The 21,242-nt window shown below is 40.2% G+C and overlaps 2 protein-coding genes across 4 annotated transcripts in view; one reads left to right on the top strand and one right to left on the bottom strand.

The window, feature by feature from the left end:
• Window positions 1-1,965, bottom strand: part of elavl4 (ELAV like neuron-specific RNA binding protein 4) — an 84,360-nt gene extending 82,395 nt beyond the window's left edge. For 2 of the 3 annotated variants that reach the window (XM_063892278.1, XM_063892279.1), the window contains exon 1: window positions 569-700. In XM_063892278.1, the coding sequence (XP_063748348.1) occupies window positions 569-700 (132 nt within the window). Of the gene's footprint in view, window positions 1-568; window positions 701-1,403 lie in introns of those variants that run through there. The other variant, XM_063892280.1, reaches the window with a different exon arrangement.
• Window positions 1,966-6,799: 4,834 nt separating this feature from the next.
• Window positions 6,800-21,242, top strand: part of agbl4 (AGBL carboxypeptidase 4) — a 310,302-nt gene continuing 295,859 nt past the window's right edge. Inside the window, exons 1-2 of the mRNA XM_063891997.1 lie at window positions 6,800-6,913; window positions 8,914-9,036. Of these exons, the coding sequence (XP_063748067.1) occupies window positions 6,841-6,913; window positions 8,914-9,036 (196 nt within the window). The 5' untranslated portion in view covers window positions 6,800-6,840. The remainder of the gene's footprint in view (window positions 6,914-8,913; window positions 9,037-21,242) is intronic.

The following is a 21,242-nucleotide window of genomic DNA, read 5'->3' as shown; positions in this document are numbered from 1 at the left end:
CCAGCTTCCTCTGCTAATGTGACTTGTCAGTTGTCAATTTGCAATTGAATTGAATTGATAGTTATGATCTAATGCCACTCCAAATCTGTCGTCTTACAAATGTACATCCCCAGAGGGCGTTGAGGAAAAAAAAATCCTCTTCAGAGATGCTATATAAGGTTCAAAATGGTAGAATTATACTGCTATTCAATTCAAGAACATATTTCAGCTTTAAATCCACACAATAAATTCAAATGCTCACACAATGCAACAAACAACATATATTACCGACACGCACACATGCATGCACACAACACCTCAAATTCCCCTGATAACAGTCTGACTGGCAGAGGCTAAAGACAGAGTAGGCGTCCGTAATTGAACAAACATAACAACGTAAATATTTACTAATACTACCCATTGGGGATACAGGCAGAATCCCACAATTGATTTGCTCTCTTTCTGCCCTTTTGCTCTTTTCCTCACGCAGACACACACACTATTCCTAGTTCCCAGTTTCTTTCCTTTAGCACTGGTTGTTAAAGAGATGGAGGTATATATATATATATCGGTCCGTCTATCCTCTTACCAGGGGTGACCTGTAGCCCATCTGGGCCGGCGATGACAGGAGATCCCTGGGAAATAGCGGCGAGTGCGTCTCGGGGACGGAGCCCACGCCACTGGCTGCTAGTCCCGAGAGCTGCCCGTACCTCGCCATCATCTTGAGATGCTGCTCACAGAACACACACACTCATACACAGACACAGGAGGAGAGGGGCAGAGAGAGAGAGAGAGAGAGAGAGAGAGAGAGAGAGAGAGAGAGGAAAAAAGAGAGAGAGAGATGGGGTGTGAGAGGGGAAGAGCAGATAACAGCAGGTAGGAAGGACGGTGAGAATGGTAAAGGACAGAAGAGGGAGTGGGGAGGGGGGAGGAGGGAGGGAGGGGGGGGACATGAAGAAAGAGGAGGTAAAGGGGGATTACAGAACACTTTGCTCACACACAAATGCATGTGCGAACATACACACTCCCACTTACGGACATACTGTACGTGCACATGTGGGCACGCATACCATTTTAAGCCCCAGGTGGGCAGTTTCACCAGCGAGCCTGTGCAGGGTGGGTTTGATCGCTACCTTTTGTAACAATAGAGGGATGTAAAGTCGAGGCACCAGCTCTCCATTTGTTATTACGAGAAAGGATGAGTGTGAGACGCTTTTTCACCCACTATTGTGCCGGGGAAATATTACACAGCTGCTGTTATCAATCATCCCCTCTGTCTTCTGGCTTTGAGCAAACAGAAGTGTACACACACACACACACACACACAGACACATGGACATACAACAAACACACATGACAGAATGGTTGGCAGCAGACGTACACAGGTGAGGTGTGGAGGAAAAAAGAAATCCAAATGTCTTTACCTCATTGCTCAACAACGCGGCGTTGAGTGTTCGGCTTATTTCGAACATGTTCAGATTCTTTGTCGGTCGCTCTGTCCTTTTTTAAATTTTCAGATTCTCTTCGGCTCTTTTGCTCCTCTCGTTTTTTTTCTTCTCTTTAAGCGGCTGTCAGGAGTCAGTCCCCGGGAACACAAAAAAGAAAGAAAGAAAAAATGAAATCAATTGAAAAAAGAGGGGGGATAAAAAAATCCTCTTAATTTTTCTGATTTTTTGGAGTTGTGATTTTTGGTTTCTGTCTCCCCTGTCTTTGGACGCACCTCTGCTGCTGTGGCTGTAGTGCTGGCGGTTGTGCCCAGAGTCTCCGCACACGTCTAAGGAGTCAATATGCTGTTTTTTTTTTTAAATCTCCCCAGAGTCAGCACATTAAAACAGGCAGTCAAGCAGTTGGTAGGTCGGTGGGTCGTGCTGGCGGGCTGGATGGCTCCCTTATCTGTCCCCCGCACACTGGCTCACACAATACGCTCCGATCCTCACACTGCTCGCTAGCAGATTAGCCTGTCCCAAAACATAGCACTTAGTTTAAACTCCCCTCCCTTTGCTTTCTCTCTCTCTCTCTCTCTCTCTCTCTCTCTCTCTCTCTCTCTCTGTGTATCACTCCCTCTCGCTCGCTCCTTTGCTCTCCCTCCCTCTCTCTCTCTCTCTCACTCCATCCCTCCCTGCATCACTCTCTCTCCTCCGATTGCTCACGCATTGATGCAGCTACAGTTCGCCGTGCTACCACAAGGTGGGAAGACTGTTCTAGCAACAGCGACACCATCGCCGCCACATCCCTTCCTCCCCATGCCACTCCTATCTTTTCCATTTTCTTCTCCCCTTTCCTCGTGTGTGCCTATATCACACATGTATGTATTTGCACCTATTTAAGCTCCTCACTGACAAATAAAGCTTACATTCAGGGATATATACGATTGGTTGAGGGTGTTATTATAATATCCAGGTATCTAATTATGTTTACTACAAAAACCGGTTGTGCAATCAAGTGTGGAATGGGATATTTCAAGAGTTTTGAAATGAAAATAATTCCTTCGAGGTGTTTTTGTGACAGGTACAAGTCAAATAATGGAATTAAATGAAAACCAGTACAGTGTCAGGGGACCTCAGGAGAGTGGTACCTCTCTGTACCGGGCAGCAGAGGAAAGAGGCGAGGGTTGTGCTGATGTGAGCATCAAGGTCAGGTGGTTGTCCTTTTCCTCGGCAGGGTGTGGCACGGAGATGACGAAGCAGCTAGTCACAGGCATGGCAGGAGATCCCAACTACGGGAGGAGTAAACAAGAGGAGAAAAAAAGATTAGGGAGACTTCTGCCAAGGATATGATTCACTACAATTTTTGGTTTGGGTCGATAACACCTGGGAGAATTCAGAGTATGACTCACAGAGTGCTTTTTCTGCATCTAGTGTATGCAAGTTGTGCAGCAAATTAAAGCCCAGGATTTATGGGAGAATACACTATTTTGTAAAAATGAAGGTATTGCTATCATCTTGCCCAATGCTAATCTTAGTGGTGTCACACTCCTTCAGCATGGCAGCGGATTTATTCCCAGTGCTTCGAATGTGCTTTTTACTGTCGTGGATCAGAGCGGGGAGAGCGGCCAGTTAATAGCAGCCTATTGACACTGAACCATCTGTTTAGGTGGACAGTGTCCAGCATAGCGGAGAGGGAGGGAGGGAGGGAGGGAGGGAGCGACAGAGGAAGTGACGGATACAGAAAGAGGAGAGGGTGACAATTAATGGGCGAGAGAGGGGAATACAAGGCAGAGGAAGTGTTAGCAAACTGTTAAGTTTTAACGGGTGTTTATGCAAAACAGGAAAAGGAGTAAATATGGAGAGAGACTCACACTTGTCGGGGGTGTGGCGTAGAGTACATGTTTTAAATTAGCACGTTTTTATATTTTAATCAGTGGCAGGATATGTGAAAGTCAGGGATATTTCTGTGTTTTTTTGCTGTCTTGGCTTCAATTCTTTGCCTCGGAAAAAAAAGGGGGCTGCTAGCTGCATCCCTGTTCTGTAAACCCTGCGTTCTCTGGGGGGGGGGGGTCCGATAGAGCCCTGGGGGGGCAGCTGTCAGTCGAATCATCCGGAGTGAGGGCTGATTCCTCAGTCAGCTGCCTCTCAAGCCTTCCTCTCTGACCAAGCATCCCTCCCCTGAGCCCCGTGATTGCTGTCACCATAGTGATTCTCTGTGTACTGCTGGCTGCTCTCGTCCCCCCCCCCCCCCCCCCCCCCACCTCTGCCTCGCACATCCACCCCAACTTGCTGCCTCTTGTGCCCTGTGTTGTGATTTTTGCACGACTTCCTCCTTCATTGATGATGGCCTACGGTAAAAAGGCTTTCCCTGTACTTGCTGGAATACAGATCTAAAAACACAGCTCTGCTCCCCCGGCTGCACATGCACACATCAGGCTTCAGGCTGGAAATAAACAAGATTCTAGGTTCTTTTTTATCAGTTTTGGAATTGAACTTCACACACTGACTTATTTGATCATTTCACAGTTTAGAAGAATGCCTTTCTTTCTAAGAAAAGGAACAGGAAGGCTCTAAAATACCTTGCTGTGATGAAGCTACTTGTTCCCCAGGGTTTTCTGACATGGGATTGTCATGGCGTTGTTTCACTAGCCACCCACGCTTAAAATAGCCACACTTTCTCAATGTTACTGTAGATTCCTGTGTGAAACCATGACAGGAGGATGAACATGTGAAGCACATTCATATGTTCAAGACTCATTAGAGGTCAAACATGTTTTGATAAGCATGTTAAAATGCACTCTCCTGAGAGATAATTAAAATATGAGGAACCACGGAGAGGACTGTGTTTCTCTTTCATGTCGTCCTGTTTCCCGGTGATGGATGTGTTCATTAAATCATTGCTGCACTTAGCACATATCATGACAAAATCATACTACATGCATAGAGAGTTACTTGGGCGGAAAGTGGAGGGGTTAGTGTTCAAAGTGTTGCTATTTTTTCCTCGTCTTCGAACACGTTGTAGAGGAAGACGTTGAGAGTTTAAAGAGGAAGAAAGCATCGGGAACAAAAACTTTTCTGTGATAAACTCCTATTATAAGTCTGATATTTACATTTACATGTTTTAAGCGCATTGAACGTCATTTAATAAATGTAATTGTTTGAAATGAGTAGTCACACATTATTATTTTAAATCTATGGATTGTTATTTAGTTATTTAATGTACTTTAGTTTGAACTGTATCCTATTTTTGTCAAAGCCAGCAACCAAATATGAGTTTTAGCCATTAGACCGGGTAACAACCAGCCAAGGTCTGGAGGTAAATTCCTCCACTCCTATGCAGTCTCTCTATTTGATACAACCTCAGAAACAAGGGACACATGTAGTATATCTAATTCATTCTTCTCATGCACCATAATTCAATTTCAATCTCCCTCTTGAAAATGAATGATTGTGCCACCATAGAGCCCTTTAATTGGTGCAGTGTTAAAGCAATGACATAGCATGGAGGACAGCTATTCAATTTTCAATTTTAACGAAATATTACACTGCAGCTCTGTATTCTCTTCCTGTCATCTGAAAAATAATCAGTCCGACCTATCTACTCAGCGGCCTGATGCTTGCCATCAAATACAGATCACACACGGACAAAAAAATCATTGCCCCAACTCTGGTCTTATTCATTTGCTCCTGTTACACACAGCTTATAACCTGGAAATTAGCAGCAGCCTGTATGCCTCTTGCTCCTGGAGCTGTGCGACTGCTCATTTGATGTACTTAATCAGGTGCAGCCTTTGTAATGGGAAAGGAATAGGGCCAGGCTTGATTGGCCTTGATGACATCTATGCTCCAATTGTCTAGAAAACCTCCAGCTTTAATCAATCTGCAGAATAATTCTGAAACTCTGGCTGCTGCTGCCTGCAATCATTGGCTTTCTCCTCTGAAAATACCATAAAAAACGCAGGTATGGTTGCAATAAAACTAAGGTGTGTACAATATACTGATTACAGTTCAGAGGCAGCGTAATGGCAGTCATTGCTAGTGTAAAGCCTGACAAATCTGACTGCTGTGAGTCAACTGTTTTACACGAAGATGTTCCCGTATCATAATAAGAAAGTTAATTTTCTACATTGGTGTCGTTTGACCACATATATCTTTAGAAAACGAGTTTTCCTGAGTCACACTGACAGCTTACGAACCTCTGCCATGAGGAAGAAGACTGCGTGTGACAAAGTGCAAATTAAACCGCTTGAAGCTATCGTTTGTTCCAGCATCCATCAAGCTGCTGAACTCTCTAATGCTAAATCTAACTGCAATAGAGCAAAGTGCAATAAATATAAAGGCATTAGCAAGTTGAACTTTAATTCTACTGTTGCCAATGTCAAATATAGGAACAGTCAAATGTCTTATCTGTTTTAAGATGTTTTCATGTTGTTTTTAATGTTTTATGAAAAGAAAGAGAGGCCAAAGTCAACATTCCCCGTACCTTAATGTTCCTTTTCTACTCCTTTCCTAGTTTGCAAAAATAGAAGTCTAAATCTGTGACTTCATTTGAGATCATGGGAGTTAGATAGTTGGGTGCAATCTGCATTTGGAGAGGCTTTAATTCAAGAAGGAAGGAGAACGATATAGGCACGATTGCTGAAAATATAGTAGAAGTCCAAAGGAGGGTAAAGGGCACATTTGAATAAAGCTCAATAATACATTTGTAATACTGGTAGTTGTCTATGTGCTCACTTGTTTTTTGGATTTGTTTTTCTCTCTTATGCTTTTATGAAGCTATACATTTTTGTTGTAAGAATAAGGAGGAACAAAGATTGCCTTATGTAGTGATGCAGAAAACCTGCAAAAACAATATTCTCCAAAAATAACTTTACTCTATTTCTCGACTTAACTGCATTTTTGCTGTACTTAATAACTACTAACGGCCTTCTGTTACTCTCGCGTTGAAGTGCATATATTTCACAACAACTAATGTCAATTAAACTGTGCAAAGAAATTGGCATTTTTGCAAAAAAGCACTTTTGCACTTTTAGTCTAAGGGAGTGTATTTTAAGCCTCAGCGGTGTCAAAGGCAAATGTAAGTTTGATTTGGTGTTGTTTTTGTAATGTTTTTATGTATCAGACTGCAGCAGAGTGCCCAATGTGTTTTCATCAATAACTTTCAAATCAATATCATCTACAATAAGTACTTCTCTACTCTTGAGAGGATGATTTACCATTATAGAAATGGACTGATCCTGCTGAATTTGATAACGACTAACTCCTGCTGTTACCCTGCTATAAATGCATATAATCCAACACCTGCACTCGTCTCCTCTTACCTGCAGTGTGTGTAGAGTGTATAAAGTGGCGTCCTGTGCTCCTGCAGAACTCGCTGATGCAGATGACAGCGCCTCTCCCTCTGCCTCCTGCCTCCGTTGCCCTGGCAACACACATGGAGCGTCCGCTGCTGTGTGACAGAATGGAGAGGAAGATGGAGGAAAACACCGCTAGAGACGTCGAGACTGGTGTGTAAATACGAGCCTCACCTGGCTTCTTCTTCGTTGCTCAAGATGCACAAAGGACGCTATTAATGCCCCGTTGCCTGAGATATAAAAGCTGCATGTCTCGGGCTCGTCGCGTGTCTTAAAACGGACGCTAACGTGAGATGTGCTAACGTACTAGCTAGCATAGCAGGTGCAGGAATGTAAACAAGAGACATGTCATTAGCTTGTTATGAGCTAACGCTGCTGCTAATTGCGGTAGCCAGTTAATGAACTGATTGTTTGCTTGCAATGTACCTCACGGTATAATACTGGCTGGATAACCACTTCACTTAGAGTAACGTTAGCCTCGTGCAGGTGTGTTTGCTATCAGCATCTGCTAGCTAGCTCTGTTACCTGGGGATAGCTCCTCCTGCTGTGCGGCTAACAAACCTGCTGTCGATACTGCTGATGTTAATTGACCGATACCCATAATGCCTGGACACGTGCACGGATTTAAACCAAAAAGCAGTGGATATATCTCTACATGCAACCAATAAATACCTCCATACCTCTCTAAAAACCTGCACAGCCCCCACTTTAATATATAATACACTGCATGAATTGTCATATATTTATTGTCGTATGTTTTTTTGTTTGTTTTGTATATTTATATGTGGTGTAAATACTTGTCTTTAAATGAAAAACTAATATATCTTTACATGGCACACAACAATATTGTTCACAATGCTTGTAAGTTACATCAATGTTAAGCACATTACCGATGTGCATTGACATTGAATTTAATCTTAGGGCCTTGTCGTTGCAGTGCGTTGTCCTTGCTGCTGCTTTTATTTATTTGTTCCTATTTCTATAACTGCAGTGAGAGATGCAAACGAGATGTTGTTACTGTATGATGACAATAATGATATTTTAATTCCTCTCTGACTCTGAAAGTTTTTGATGACCTCATAACTTTCTATTCCCAAAGTAGCTTGGTGGTATTTGGTTTTTACTTTGCATATACTCTCAGATACAAATGATAGAGGTTCATTTACTCTAAGTTAAGCATATTGCTTTTCTGTCAGTTTATGATAGCTCAGTCAGACAACTCACGTGTTTCATTAATATGTTTATTAGAAACAGTATATAGTTTGAGTTTGGCGTCTAGGCTCGGGCCTCATCACTCCACATATTAACATATAACATTGAGTGATGATGAGATAACTAACCCCCCCAAAAATGCATGGAAATTAGATAAAGATTGCCAACGTGAACGCAGCAGCAGCAGCGAGGTGAAAACAGTAGCAGCGTGGAAACAGCAGTAGTAGCAGCAGCAGCATTAGCGAGGCAGAGGTAGCCAACAGCTTAAATAGAACGCCAGATTTAGGAGACTGTGTTTGGCTGGTTGCAAGAGTGACGAGGGGCGTGATGTGCGAATGTATCATTGGTGCTCGAGTTGACTGCTGAATAGCTCGCAGGCTTCGCCCCATTTACACTCACTGCACTGTTTCTAAAAGTGTGTTGAATCTGGATAATAGGTGGTGAAAGACACATTATCAAAAAAACGAAACACATTTTTACAAATTAATCAAATTTTTACTTTAGTTTAACAAATGAAAAACTTTGAGGCACATAAGCCTACGTAAAAAAGCATACAAATGTAGATCATTAAAACACCTTAAACAAGAATACAGACCGATCAAAATGACAGTATTATCTCATTAGCACACCACCAATTCAAGACAGTCACCACATTTAAAAATAAAGAGAAACCATTTTAAATGTTCGTGTTGAAGTGTGTGTGTCTGCTCACAAAAAGTCTTAATTAATACCAAGAACCATAAAAAGAGAAATCAGTAAACAAAAAAAATATGTGTGGCTGCATTTGTTTTTATTTTAAGGTCAGCCATCTGTTATTCTGTAAGATAAGGGCTTACACCCTTTAGAAGCAAGTCAGAAAAGGCTTACTTAACACATTTTATTCAACACCTTTGCATAAAGTGAGACTCCTCCTAATGCTACATATTGCACCTGTTTTCCAGGCAGTGAAGCTGGAGGAGAGGACGCCTTGGTGGGGAATGTAAACAAACTGATGGTGAGCCCGCCAGGTTACTCAGGAGCGCCGCGGAAAGGACATCTGCTGTTTGATGCCTGCTTTGAGAGTGGTAAGTGCTAAACTTCAGCAAAGTGTTACAGTAATCAAATAAGGTGGCAGGTTGAGATGTTCATAAACGAAGAGGTGAATATTTTACAGACATATGATATAAGAGATCACGCATTGAGTAAGTTTATTTACCTTTCAACACAAGGCAATTCAAAGTGCTTTACAGAAATGAATAACATTAACATGGCATTCAAAAACAGTCATTATAAAGCAGAGAGAATACAATAAATACATATAATCATCCTTACCTTGTCAGTCACAAAACAATCAAAACATTGACAACATCTTTTTATCTTTAGATGTTCTATTCATGTTTCAAAACCTACAAAACCCTGTGAAATCACAATATTGCCATAGAAACGTTGAATATGATGAGCTTTTAATGTGCGGCAGCAATATAATCAGTTTTTAATATATTGTGACATTTATTTGACGTATTGACTAACTGCAAATGGACCAAAAATGTCGTGTTTTTTGCAATGCAAGTAAAGCTGATAGTACCCACTTACTTTTATGCTCTTTATATTTAATTTATATACAATTATGCAGCCTGTCTTTTCTCTATTTTGCATCTCCTATTAAAAAACTGCACTCATAATAACTTATCTCAGTAGTAGCTGGCACAGAAACACCTTAGTTGAATCCAAACTGCATTGTTTTTATGCCGCATACTGCATCCTAAATTTCACATTAAAACATCCAGCTTGTTCAAACTACTGCGGCTAGAATTCCTATTAAAAGTCGATCGATAATATTTGACAGCAGTACACAAGTTCTAGCCTTTGCATGGCATTAGCTGACTATACAAACTCCAGCTGACATTAAGGACCTTTTGCCTTTTCAATGTTTGCATGGATTGACAGTGACACCATCTTTTTTTTAACCAACCTTATCAGGCTTTATGTTTGAACGCACGATCTAGATGGGTGTGTTTATTAAGGATGAGATTAAAGAAGAAATGTTTTCGATGTAAAACTTTAAAGGCTTCATATTTTTGACACTTTTTCACTTTTTGGAATCAAGAAATAAGCTCCAATAAATACTACCACCTACACTATCAATACTGCTACTAATTTATGGTTTATTTACGGTGTTTATTACCCCTCAAAGTGCTTTAAATTGAAAAAAACAAACCATTTCAGGTCAAAGCAAAACCTCATTCAAAGCCCCTAAGGCTATTTTAGGGATTGGTTCAAAAAGCAAAGTTTATCGTTTGAGATTTTTGGATAAAGCCTCTAACTGTGTGCCTGTTTATTTGAGAGCTTTATTAAGACTGCGACATATCTAGGCAACAGTATAATCTGTGACACATTTAAATAAAGACTTATGGGCTCTTAAAATCTTTATTATGAATAACTAGAATTCATTGCCGGGACTTTAAATCAGGTGTTGTTTGAGCTATTTCCATACAGCAACCTTTTACCCATATTCTTCTCTATTTGTGTCTGAAATGTAACGTATCCTTGAAAGGCTGCTCGACCTGATACCTTGTCCACATCTTATTATGTCGTTTTAATCTGTACACAGGATATCTATTGCATGTCTCTCTGTCCTGGGAGAGGGATCCCTTCTCTATTGATCTCCTCGAGGTTTCTTCCATTTTTCTCCCGTGGTATTTCTTTGGGGTTCTGTTTTTCCGGCGCTGCGAGGGGTCCAAAGACAGAGGGTTTCGTATGCTGTACAAACTGTAAAGCCTCCTCATACATATGTTTAAATAGTGATATCATGCTTTATAAATACAAGTTAATATGCTCAAGTGACATTTGATAATGGCCTTTGCTTGCCGGTCTGACAGCTGAATGGCAGGACAAAAAAACCAACACTTTCTCGACAAGGTCAGGTGGTTAGACCCGCACACAGTACATGCAGTACGTCAGGGTAACTGGATCTCTGTTGGGAGATTTCAGAGTCATTATTTTGCATTGTTATCAAGCTTCAGATGAAGAAGTCAAAGAGTTTTCCAAAAGAATATGTCTTTAAGCTAATATTAGATGTACTTTGACCCTGTTTACTTTGTCCTTATTGGCCTCAATGTCAAGTTGTTCTCCAAAGTGGGTTTTAACTATTATATTTTACACTTTTCTTTCTTACAGTTGTCACATGTCTTAGGCATGTGCAAAAATACTTTTCTGTGCATACAACAGGATGCATAATGAAACCTTATCCACAGTTTAATACATGGACAAAAGGTATATGAAGGTGAGTGCATGGACCGCTGCGTAAAGATCTAAATATGTTACATTAGGAGGATTGTGCGGAGAAATCGGTGTGGAGATCGCCCTTTTTATAAATTTGCCTTTTTCCCCAGATGACATGGCCAGAGGAGCTCAGACATTGATTAATGTGCGCTGAGCCTCCACACTGAGATCGGCTAACATACCAGAGTCTCTGGCTCCGGATGTATCTCCTGAATGATTTATGGAATTGATATTAATCTCTTTCCAGTAAATGCATTACTAAAGTTAGAATTGGGGATGAATTGATGTTTGCCGGCTAATGTCAAATTAATGCTCTGTTGCGGTTTCATTTAAGCATTAGTGATTTGGTCCGCCTTACTTTAAAGTGAGCTTTGGTTTTAGTTTATGTTAGTTATTCTGGAGAACCTTGAACTGTTGCAGAGCTATTAGCCTCTGATTCCTAATAATTGCAAATCTATTCACCTAATTAGTTATTTAAGAGAAGCTCCCATTATCTATTTAAACTCCAAAATCCTATTCAGCCTTTCAACATGTCTGGAACCACTCTGTTCATACATTCAATGAGCATCATCACGTCACAAAACCAACCGTAAGTCACAACAGTTTCATACTTAATCATTAGTGTCCAATATTTGGTTCAGGGTACAAATTCACAACTTGTTTAACTGAGATTGAATTAAATAGGAAGCTTAAATTCAGCTTAAATTGGAAATGGATCGAGATGTTAACAACCCATACTTACTTTAAATGCAATCTTTCAGATGAGGCTCTTAGGAAACCATTGGAAAAAATCTAAACAACAATCTCATAAATAGGTTGAATAATTGGCACAAAAAATAGCACCCATGTCTTCATTCACTCCTGGTGTTAATAAAATACAATCGCAGAGTGACGTCACACAACTTAAACACACATCGGCACGACATCGATGACTCTTTTTTGTTCCTCTTAACATTTACTATTGTGTTTGCTAAATGAAATGACATTTTTATGGATGGTTATCCAGTAATAGTCCAATGTTAACACTGAACGTGTTTCCTTCGCTATAGTTGTTGAACTCATTCGTATAATAACATTTCACAAGAGTTAAAACGACGCAACACGTTTATGTGTTTCCAGCCACAAGCGTGCCATACTATTTTGTAGCGGTTGTCATATTCCCTCTTGATAAGGCGGCGTGCATACCTGAAGTATCAGCATGCTTTTTAAATGAGTCGTGTTTTTCATACATTCAGTTTAATATCTGTGATACCAATGACAGGGGGGGAAATTGGACACTGGTGTGTGAGCTCCTGCCTCTCGTCCTGCATGTTCTGCAGCCATGACTATTCCTCAGAGCAATCGAAATGCTCTTCCATGACAGTCTATGTCTATTTTACTCCTCTCACACCAGATTTAATGGCTGCACCACGGCATTCCAGCAGACGCTTCCATTTGAAATGTAAGCAGACCTATAACTCAGTGAGGTTTCCTAACCCCCACCCTCCCCCTTATTTCCTCCCTTTTGTCGACAACTATCTGCATGCCATGTAGATTTTTTCTAAAGAACAGATTTTATTTTGTTGCTTTGGTATAACACAGAATAAAATCTTATTGGTTTATTAAAATAGACACTGGTTATGTAAGCTGTTTGCCAAAGGTATGAAACCTCATTTACATTTAGATGAGGCTTAATTCACTTTGTTGTCAGCCCTATGCTGATCAAGTCAGTGATGGCTCATAGATTTACATACAGTAGGTGTCTCAGCCAACAGGTCTTCTGAGTTATTCTAATCCTTTAAAAAGACATCGTATAGAAACATCCCAGCTCATGTTTGGTACTGTAGAACTTCAACATTATGACTAATTTTAAGTCACTGCAAACCTTACTTACTGCTTTCAGTTGACTGTGTAAAGAGCAATATGCAAATGTTCATTAAGCCCCGTATGCAAATAGAGTTTTACTTGTTGAGATCATCTTTTTTATGCTACTTAGGACAATGCAAATCGTGGCAGAGAAAGGAAGATGTTGTTAATCTGCTAACATTAAGTCTCGGCCCATTGTTGTGTATTGTGTCAAGAGGCAGAGATTCATGAAAGCGATAAGAGAAGCCTAATTGTTTTTCCGAGTGAAATCCAAATGACATTCTTATCTTGTCTTGTCACATTTGTTTTGTCACACGCTCCCAACTGTTGACTTTTTCTGGTAAGTCCCAAAATTGTTCCGTGGGTGGATCCTTAACAATGAACCCTGACTAAAATACAATCCGTCCCTGTACTAAAGATGACACTGGAGGTGCGGACATATTGTTTTTACTGCACCTCTGGACCGTGAACCAGATGTAATTAAGCACACATTGATTATCAGACTGTTCTCTGCTGACAATGACTTGCATGGTCAAAGAAATTCCCTGGAGGTGACAAGTGTTTAATGGGCTCCATTGATAAGCACAACTCATAGACTCATCTGGCCTTACAATCAATTCACTCAATACAATCCAATTAATATGGCAGAGCAAAGAACAGATGTGCTCTTACCGATGTTTCTGCAGATAGAACCAAACTAGTAACGGCCTTTTGAGACTAAAGCTACGGTCGAATTCTCAAGACATTGGGTCCTATGTCTCCTCCTAAAAACAGTTTTACTTAACCTCTGTGAAAAACACCATGGGGTTAAGGTTATACGTAAACAAAAATGAATCAGGATTTAGGAGACAACCACTGTGAGAGAAGAGCTGGAAGAGTCAAACTGCGTTTCCACAGTGCGACGTAATTATGATGGCTACAATTTTTCGTGGACTTCTATAAGCGCATCTACTGTAGATCCTTCGCTCTGTTCTTCCTGATCATGTTTTTTCATGTTTTATGCGGCTGCAACCGAACAAATTCCCAAATTGGGATCAATAAAGTACCATCCATCCATTCATCCATGTTGTTTCATGCAGGCTTAATAAACGAGGACAACAGTGAAAAGCAAACTGAGTGGCTACCAAGGTTTGAATTCAAATAAAGAGAAAGGAATGATTGCTATTATTTGGTAGACAGTAAATCAATCAGTGTTGTTGAATAAAACTATTGGAATAAATAATACTTTATCTGATATAAGCACAACTTGTTAATCATACAAATCTAACACTTTGGCCATTAATATTCAACCCTGTTGAATTAAAGAGCTTTCATGACTTCATGCACTCATTTTACAGTGGTTAGCTTAGCTCATAGTTTGCCTTTCTGGTTTGACTAATTGATGGAAGTTCAAACATATTGTTAAAGCACTATAGCAATATCACTTAAATGATTTGTGTTTGTCAGTCTTGCATTTTTTCTCTAAAAAAGTTGAATGCTGCGGTGATTTAAATGTTGCGGCTGCAAGGAATCTTGGGACGGCATTATCTCCTTTCCCCTCGTAAAGGATGGTCTAATGTGTCCTAAGCTAAAGGAGATAACAAAGGAAGTATTGCAGCTCCTCTCCTATCATCTAGAGAACTCAAACAGCTCTTATCATTAGGTAGTTCTGGGTCATTGAAAAAACAAAAGAAATTCCAACGCAACCTTGAATTACTTTGTGTGTTTGACCAATAAAACCAGGCATCAAATACACTCTGTGATTGTGAAGTAGATCTAGGTAGGCAGTATTCATTCACTCATTTTCCACTGTTTTAATTTAACATCCTTTTGACTTAATCTACTCTTCAGAGGTTGTTGTGCTTTGTTAATCATTTATGGTTTGTGTGTGTGCTTTTTGCAAACCATAAACTATTATGTTAGAGGATGAATTGGTCTTTAATTAGAGATGAGTCAAAAGGAGGACGATGCGTGCGTGTAAGCCGTATGACAACACTGCCTAAATGAAGGTTTCCACACCGACATCAAAGACCTTGTAGAATCACTCAAGCGTATCATGGATTGGTAGTGTAGATATTAAGTCACCCCTCAGTAATGATAATTGATGAAGAAATATTTGCTTTATCGTGGAGATAAAGACAGAATGCTGCCAAGAGTTGAGTAATGATGATGAATGTTGGAGAAAATATTTCCACTGTTGACTGATGATGAAGGTTTTGTTGTTTTCCGCTTTTTTCCCGCTTTAATTTTCCCGTTCCTTTCTTCCAGTGTATTTAATCTGGCCGGCCTTATCTTTTCCCCTGAACTGGTCATGTTGCAGTCGCACAGAATGACTGATTAGACTTGTAGCTAAAGCAACATTTACAAAGCAAAGAGAGAGATTGTAACGCAGAGAACAAAAGGGCGATGGTAAGAAATAAGCAAGTACAAAAGGAAAAGAATATCATGAACACTGGTGGGGGCAGAGGGTGGGGGGGTTGAAAATGGTTCGACTAGAACGCAGTCAAGCTTGTCAGAAGATATTTATATACTCCGGAGTGCCCCATGAATCAGGATAGTTGAGTTTCCATTGATTAAAGAAGAGGGAAACGTTTTTACAATCAAGCTGGATGCTCACAATGAGTGGCTTTGGAGAGGCCCGAGCTTGCCGCAGTACGCCGCTCTCTGCCTCGCCTCTCTGGAGAAACAGAGGCGCCACAAAGAGGAAAATACATCATTTTTTGTCACGTTCATTTTTCTTACATTCAACAAAGCCCCAGTAACATCATGTAAGGGGAGAAATACATTGTGAATTTTCCACTCTTATGGCCTTTAAAGTTAGATTTTTTTTACTTCTACCGTATTTTTTCTCTTGTAAAGCTCACCAGCCTTAGATTGCTCTTATGGGCTTTCCAAAACAAGATCCATTTGTCTGAGTGGGAGGGAGCACTCCTGACGTCTGATGTATTGAGAGCCACTCCCAGTCTCTCTGTCTCTCTTACATGTCCTTGGCAGCGGAGAAGCTTCACTGCTCAAATCACTAAATGGCCTCTCCAGTTTCCCTTTTAGCAGTTTTCTCTCTTCTCTCTTTCTTTTAAGTCCGGAGCGGAGTATGGAGATAAATTTGAGTTGTCGAGGGAATGTTGGCGAGACCATTGCTTTTGATTTATGCTATTTATTGGCCATTTGTATCCATAAGAGATTACTCTTTATTATCATTGTGTTTTTTTATTATCGTCTTGTCCTATCTGTGGCTTTCTTCAGGCATATTTTGTCAGTTTAATGTCCCTTTTTTGTGCCGTATCATGCCATGCGAGTTGGAATGTATTATATTGGTTTGACCCTGAGGGGAGCATTCCAACAGGGGCATTGGTAAGAGCGAACACTAGCATGCAATGTGTTTATTTTTATATTAACAATGGATAACATGGCTTTCTTGTATTTGGCTCTGAAGCAATAAGAGAAAAGAAGGTGGCAGCTGTTGGGGAACAAACAGCTGAAATATTTATGATGGTTTTAGCATAAGGTTGCCAGAGGTTTGCTGTGTTACTCCATATCTGCTGGATGTGAATAAGGAAGAAATGTTGAGACCAACTTTTCCTTCATAACCGAGCCAATACCAGTGCTTTACATTTTTTAAAATAAATATTTTAGGATTATCATTTGAATTGTTACTTTAAACAACCCTGTATCAAAGCGATATGTACAGTGTATATAATTAGTATTTAATGGCCTTCATAACAAACATCAACAAATGCATACAAAGAATGTATACCAAAGAACTTAATGCCTAAACTAATATTAATACATCCAAGAAAAAATAACAGCATCTTAAATACATTGTTACAGAGCAGCTTCAATTTATTAAAATTATATAATATTTATCGTGTAAAACACAGCGAGGAGAATATCGAGATGGCTAGCTCGATTTCCGAATTTGGACACTGCAATTTATTTTCCAGAGCTTAAAATGAAGATAGCTAAGATGTATTTCTCTTGCCTCTCCTTAAAGTTGCACATGCACAGTATTTATCACACTTTTTTGATCATGCAGCCTCAATGAGCTGATAAACGATATGGTGACGTGATATCGTAATGGGGCATAATTTGCCTGCTAATTCTCGATCGGGCATTTTAGGCTATTTGAGATATTTCCAGTACCGGCATCTATACAGGAACAACTATTAGAAAAGGCGAAAGTTTGTCAGTTGTAACTTAAAGGTCCTGTCAGTTTGTGTTTACAGCTTATTTTTCCTAAGTCTAGTGGTCAAAACATACATGTCTTCAGATTAAATACATTTCCTCAACACTGTGTCATTTCCGTCTATCATAATTTGCATGTCTGAGCAGAACAAACACTCCAAAGGTGGTCAAACTGAGAATAACCAAAACACAACAACCACTATCTGCCTTTATCTCACCGTTGACTGAGTGTGTTGCCATGGGAGGTGAGAAATGATATCAGTCGGATTCCCTGAAATGCAGAGCAAATGAAACGGGGCGATAATCTTGTGTGACGCCCGGGCCTGTTGCATGCGGTCCCGTCTAATCACTGAGTGAACACATTGACTCGGTTGCGGTGGTTGGAGATGCCTCCTCTGCCAGGAAGTAATACAAACAGCCTCAGTGTTTTGTAAGTTAATTGTTGATGGCTCTGATATGAGCTAAACATAGGAGACCCAGCCAGCACATCACCTTCTCAAAATGTCACCAAATGCTAGCAGCAGCAAGCTGTTTTGGACATTTGAGTAATGAAAGGATTTGATTATCCACTGTATACACGGCTGTGAGATTTGGAAAGGTTGAGGGGGAGGAATGTTTAGAAAACTGGATATTATAAGAAAAAAGTCAGTTTATAACATAACATTGGCATTGTTTTTAATTCATATGTGCTGTGACCCAACTTTGCAGTTGTTTTCAATTCCAGCTTTAGGCTATTTTGTGTTCTAAATGTACTTTGGAACCTCCCTGTTCATTGGCTCAGGGCCTGCCTCTAGCATCGTGATACAAGTGTGTCGTAAGTGAAAATTACTGCATCCAGATTTTTGCATCGCAGGCGCACGAGGCTCCAGTGATTCATCCAGTAATTTATTTCAAAGCAATTCTTGACGCCGTAAACACAGTTTCCGAGCAGACGTCTCATTTTTCATCCCAGTCAAGACGGTACGGTGTGAGAAAAATGGCCAGGATTTGTAATGCTTTACCAGTTCATGTTTTTCAAGATGCCTGTGTTTATTCTGCTGATTTATATAGAAAAAGCTCTCAGTGAGATGAGCTTCATTGATGTGCCAGAGTTTGTTTGATAACACAAATTCATGTACAGAATATGCTTATACAGTGGAGGGTGAAACACTGATAGGAGGGGGAATTTTGATGGAATACATTTGGGTCTGAATCCAGGTAACTATCTTGTAGGTCTGCTGCTCAAAGTAAACAGTAATGAAATTCACTTCTCGGAGGTAAATGCTGTTATCAGGAAATATTTTCTGCCGACGTTTCCAACATGTGTTCATACTGAACGTGTTGGAATGTGATCTTGTTTTTAGACAGAATAAAACATAGTGTTTATTCTAGCCTTTGAAGGTGTTACAGTTACTTCAAGATTTACGGTATGTTTCATTTATAGAGACGTATCATTTACTTGAATTGGCTCTGAATGTTTAAGTGGAAAGCATTTGTACATCAATTGTTGAATTCTCTATCAAGGAGAGTTTCCTCGACCTGACTGTGAACGACATTACAATCAAAGCATTCACAGAGGCAATAATCTTACTTAAATCCTTACTTAAAAAAACGGCTAACGAAACAAACTCTTGTACATTAAAATTTCCACAGAGCATTACGTGGAAGATAAGATAACAAGAGCTGTATTCATCCCAAGGGAAATTCAGCAATGCAGCAGATCAGGAAAAAGTGGGAAAATATAAAAGTTTAAGATAAACTTGCAGGTGCGAAAATGTAATCAGAGATGGTTGGACACTTATGAGCAATGCAATAAGTCAAAATACAGTTCTTACATATAATCACCCTATAAAGTTGTTGAGGCAAATATGATCGCTTATCTACCAATCGAGCAAACATGCAGCAAATTGTGAATATGAGTCGTGGTTCTGGTTTCAATTGTCCCTCGCTTTTACCTCTGTTTGGTCCACACCGACTCAAAATATATGTCCATATGATAGGAAACACATATCTCTATGTCTGACCCAAACCATGTTCTGAACAGCGACTATGAACTGCTACCATTCAGTCGGAGATCCCGGGATTCAATAAAGTCAGACTGAAGCTCAACTTTGTGCACCGGTCAATCCTCACAGTAAATACAGAGCTAAACCAGATGCACCCTAAAGGGTCTTTGAGCATGTTTCCCCCAGTGATTGTGATGTATGTTATATTTGTCCATGTTGATGTGGCAAATGGAGATGCTGTGATGCAAATGAAATTTCAGCCCTTGATCATACCATTAAAATATTATCGTATCGTATGTTCACCAGCTTGATAAATGTTACTCCTGGAAAAAAATATTCTGCAAACCTTTACAATATTCCAGCAAGCGTGTCTCTGTGAGCAACGACCTTTTACATTACCGTTCAACCCAATTTTGACAAATAATAATGAACACACCTTTAGAACACATCTGAAAATGAACCCTGTTTCTGTCATTTTACTTTGTTTTGATACAAAAACTGTAAGCTTTGATCAATTCAGAAGCGTTCTGTTGCACTGTAGTGAAGCATTATGGGGGATAACTAAAAGTTGCTCAATAATACTTTCTGTAATCGGTTCCTAACTTTTAATCAGCATTGACTGAGATTTTACTTCCTGACGGCGTCTTCCCATCCTATTCATGTTCAGACTTTAATCACAACATAACGCAGCGATGCTGAAATCCTTTCTCTGTAAATGAAGTCATCTCATTTATAATTTCCTCATCATGGATCTGGCATCATCTAGAACCTCCTGCTGAGATTTAAAAACTTCATCCCAAAAAAGCTCCCTGCACTCTTCTTCTTCTGATGAATTATGTCTAATTTGAGTTACCTAATTATGCCTCTTAATCGCCCATATCCGATGGTATGAAAAGGGATTAGTTTATCATGGGATGGATTTACTTGTATGTATGTATATATTCTAGAAAAAAAGTGTAATCTGGGACTTTATCGTACAGTATATGTATTTTTTTCCCCCGTCTTAATTTCTCTTAATTGCCCGATGGTTGAGTGCTGTGCCTGGAAAAATGATTGCTGAAAAAGTCCTTGATCTTCTGCCAAGGCCTTTCAGTTCTGCCTTTTTTTTTTCTTCCTGAAAAGCTGGCATTGCATTGACAGTAGCAGCACTTAGTGTAATTCCCTAGATTGAAAAGCTGTTCCACAATGAGAGATTTCCTCGGCGTTACTCCTAACTGTTGAAAAACCCGTGCTGGGATTAACACACGTCCTCTCTCCTGCTCATCTCCTGGATTCACTCTTGCCACTTCACCTTTTAGCCTCTTAAATAAGCTCCAATCGTAGCACGACACAATACTGGGCTGGTCAAGCAAATAAATATAGCAAAAGCTCTACTGGTTAAGTAAATTACAAGATGATATTATAGATGGAAATGAAGTGTCTAAGTCCAGGCGGCAGTCCTTCCTTTAAACAAATACAGCCGACTGCAGGTCAAGAGCCATTTACTGCTGTACTGGATTAACTGGGCTTTTCTCTCATTTGCGGAAGGAAACTGCTGTCCACTTTGCTGTGATTTGTTTGCTCTTGAATGGCAGGACATAGGCACTGCAAAGAATAACAGTCTTGGCTGGAAGAATACGCTCTCCTTTCGTCTGGTTCTCCTACATTTCTTGTTCTTCCTTGATTTTTTATTTCTCTCTCTGACCTATTGGTTATTGGCCAGTGATTTCTTGCCTCCCTTGTTTTTCCTCTTTTCTTGCATCGGCTCCCTGTGTTCCTGAACTCATTACAGAGCAATCAGCCCCAGGCGTTGAAGTGTGCACCCAGAGGGAGCAATAACTGTAAATAAACACTACTGCAGGCTCTCCGATAACATGTTACCAAGATGATAACAGCCCTTCTTAGGCAGGCCTGTTGACCTTCTCCTTGCCTTAGGCTTGCCAAGGACTCCTCGGCTCCCCTACGCTTTTATCTCCCTGACTCTCCTCCAACACTGGAGCTGCTGGAAAGATTACTACTGAGGAAGAGACGAAAAGAAG

This window comes from Eleginops maclovinus, chromosome 9 (genome assembly GCF_036324505.1).
Source record: "Eleginops maclovinus isolate JMC-PN-2008 ecotype Puerto Natales chromosome 9, JC_Emac_rtc_rv5, whole genome shotgun sequence".
Classification (NCBI taxonomy): domain Eukaryota; kingdom Metazoa; phylum Chordata; class Actinopteri; order Perciformes; family Eleginopidae; genus Eleginops; species Eleginops maclovinus.
Note: the sequence above shows the minus strand (reverse complement) of the source record. Positions and strands in the feature narration are given on the sequence as shown.